The following is a 3,053-nucleotide window of genomic DNA, read 5'->3' on the forward strand; positions in this document are numbered from 1 at the left end:
CATACAAAGTGGCTGAGAGATAATACAGTTTTATCAAGTTCAACATCTTCCTGCACCCGCCCTGCAGTGACCTGGTGACCGGACTGCCCACTGCTCTCATCCGAGACAGGACAGTGGTCCCAGCCGCTGTGCAGAAAGGGTCTGTATTGCGGCTCTGTGGATTCTTGTGGCCTGACCTTGGTGATCTGACCTTTCTCAGCTCCCAGTTTCTCATATATATAGTTTTAGTCCGTCCTCCCTCCCTCCCTCCTTCCCTTCCTTACTGTCCTCCCAGCGCCTCCTCCACAGGACAGCTGTGAGCCTACTCTCTCTTCAGTTTCTCATCTTTAACCCTTTTCTGTCCAACCTCAAGGCTGACTCGACAGACCAGGCGCTAGGAACAGGTCCAACGTCGAGCAATAAAAACAGTAAAAAGTTCAACATTCAATCCTGTCAATTAATTTGGACCAGACTGTTTGAATTCCAAAAATAACATTGGACCGCAAAGGGTTAAAATAGAAGTAATAACATATCCCTTTTTCCTCCTCAACCTCTTCCTGGTCTTTGAGATCCAGTCCCTGGTCCCCCAGCTGCTTCCAGTCTCTCCAGGAGGTGGTCTTCTCCCTGCCTCTCACCAGCCCAGTCAACCTCCTTCCTTACCTCTCTCCATTCTCCTCTCCATCCCCCTCGCTGGCCTGGGTGAGGCTGCAGCCTCCCAGGGGTCTCCCTGCCTCCTGCCCCCGCCAACTGGTCAATCACAAGCCCAACCACTCCTTCCCTGTTTGCACACATTGTCGCAGGCCAAGTTCCCATTCCTGCTTGGCATGCGGTCCTCCCTGCCTGACCTGGCTTTTCTCCCATCTCTCTGGGCTCATCACTGTGATACCCCACCCCCACCCGTCAGTCTTGCCACACTCCTCCTAGTTCCCGAAGTCACCTCCTATTCTGCAACTCCAGGTTAGCACACGTGTCTCCTGCTCTGAAATACTCGTCTCCCACACCCTCAACTTGGCTCACTCCACTCATCCTTAAAGTCTCATCTCCGGAACCACCCCAGGGCCTCCATCCTTTCAGCCTCACTTTCTCCTGCTATAAAATGGACACGGTCTCTTTGCCCCCTTGTAACTGGAGACAGACTTAGGGTTTTAATTGACTACAAGCAGGCAAGTTTGCTGAGACCAAAGAAGAAGGGACCTCAAATGCTAATACTACCTCAGTTGCATCAATAGAGGTATAGAGCCCAAATGAGAGGTGAAGAGTCCTGCTCTGTCTGTGACTCACCATCCTGCACTGAGAGTCTGTGATCATGTCCTGTACCAGGCAACAGGATGGATATTGGCAAAGTGGATTATATCATTGATACTGTCACCCTGGTCATCAAATTGGTTTTCCATTTATCAAACATATATATGGCAGGCACTATACCTATGTCACGTTTAATCCTGCTGCTCTGCCCTTTCAGTAGGCGAGGAGGAACAAATTCAGTCTGCTTGGTGTTGCAATAAAACAATGCCCGTGGCAGGTGGAGCAGTGTCCCCAGGACATGTCCGTTCTCTAGTCTCTGGAATCGTGACTATTTACCTAACATGGCAAAGGGAAGTCTACAAGTGTCCTTCGTGTTATGAGATGCTGCGGGTGGGCTCACTCTAATCACCGAGTCCTTAAAGGAGGAGGATCTCTTCCAGCTGCTGTCAGAGGCAGACGTGGCAGCAGGAAGAGGGGCAGAGGGGCTGGCTTTGACGCTGGAGGAAGGGGCCACGAGTCACGGGATGCAGGGGACCCGGGGAGCTGGAAAGGGCGAGCAGGCAGATTCTCCCCTGGAAACTCCAGAAAGAACTCAGTCCTGCTAACACTGAGTTCTGGGAGACCCATGTCAGACTTCCGACCCCTAGAGCCGTAAGAGAATACATTGTGCTGCTTTAAGCCACCAAGTTTGGAGTGATTTGTTATAGCAGCAATAGAAATACACTGCAATGCCTAACATAGTCACTGTAGAGCTGATCCTATGAATTTAGAGATGGATGCCATGGGCTTGTGGTAATGCCCAGTAATTTCTTTTTTTAAAAAAATCTATATTCTTATATTGGGGGGAGGGAGTAGAAAAGAAAGCAGCCCCTATACTGGGCCCCACTCTGTGGCAGCTTCTTGTTCCATAGGTTAAGGAAGACTTTGAGGAAATAAAAGTTGTTTGGGAAAATCCAGGTGCAATTGCTCTATATGCTGTGATGGGTAGAAGGGATGAAGTGGGAGGGCCCCTCACACCCTCAATCTTGCCTCACACTATGTCCTGGGACCCTGGGGCGGAGAAACCGCCACTTTCATTCCTACTTCCTGGGATTGTTGACGGCCACATAGTGATAGAGAACGACAAGCAGGAAGAGCGACACGCCCAGCATGTTGGCGAAGATGGCGAACTGCACATCGCTAATCATCCTGAGCAGCTGGGCTTGGCTCCGACGCGTTCTGCGCACTAGCTCCAGGTAGGAGACCTGCCTAGAGTAATTTCTTAATGACAAGGCCCATCAAATAGACAGCCAGGGAGGTAGTGAGCTCCCTGTCCCGGAGGTGTGGCTGCAAAGTGCAGGTGGAGATGGGTAGGTACTTGAACAAAGTACCGTCGTGACCCTCAGAGGCCCGGGTCAGAAGCCATGTGACCGTGGGCAGGAGGAGGTCACGGCTCTCCCTGCAGGCTGGGAGGCCTCTGGCACTCCATCGCCACCCGATGCATCCTCCCTTAGGCAAGTTATTATAGATGGTCACAGGACTCCATTTCTTCAGAACGCCTCTGTGTAATGCATTGAAAGAATTATTGAAATGTGTAATTATAGTGTGCATTGTAATATAAAACAAGTCTATTATATTCATTTGATGGAACTGTGCTCCATAATGTCTATTCTCATATAAAAGATTCTGCCATTAGAGTGTTATATTGTGTGATGATAATTGTCCGTCTGCAGACACCGTCTCCCTGTCTTCATCCGGTTCCCACACTTCCCCTTCATGTGTCTACCGGCGTGAAACCAGAGTACCGAGCTTCAGAGTTGGGGAGCATTTTGGGGTCATTCGGTCCAACC

At 50.3% G+C, this 3,053-nt stretch overlaps 1 protein-coding gene across 1 annotated transcript; it reads right to left on the bottom strand.

The window, feature by feature from the left end:
* Window positions 1-2,042: 2,042 nt before the first annotated feature.
* LOC102241898 (dolichyl-diphosphooligosaccharide--protein glycosyltransferase subunit 4-like) lies at window positions 2,043-2,835 on the bottom strand. Its single transcript, XM_005879215.2, has one exon. It carries the CDS (start codon window positions 2,409-2,411, stop codon window positions 2,304-2,306), a length of 108 nt encoding a protein of 35 aa, XP_005879277.1. The 5' UTR covers window positions 2,412-2,835; the 3' UTR covers window positions 2,043-2,303.
* Between the last annotated feature and the right edge of the window lie 218 nt (window positions 2,836-3,053).

This window comes from Myotis brandtii, unplaced genomic scaffold, assembly GCF_000412655.1.
Source record: "Myotis brandtii unplaced genomic scaffold, ASM41265v1 scaffold589, whole genome shotgun sequence".
Classification (NCBI taxonomy): Eukaryota; Metazoa; Chordata; class Mammalia; order Chiroptera; family Vespertilionidae; genus Myotis; species Myotis brandtii.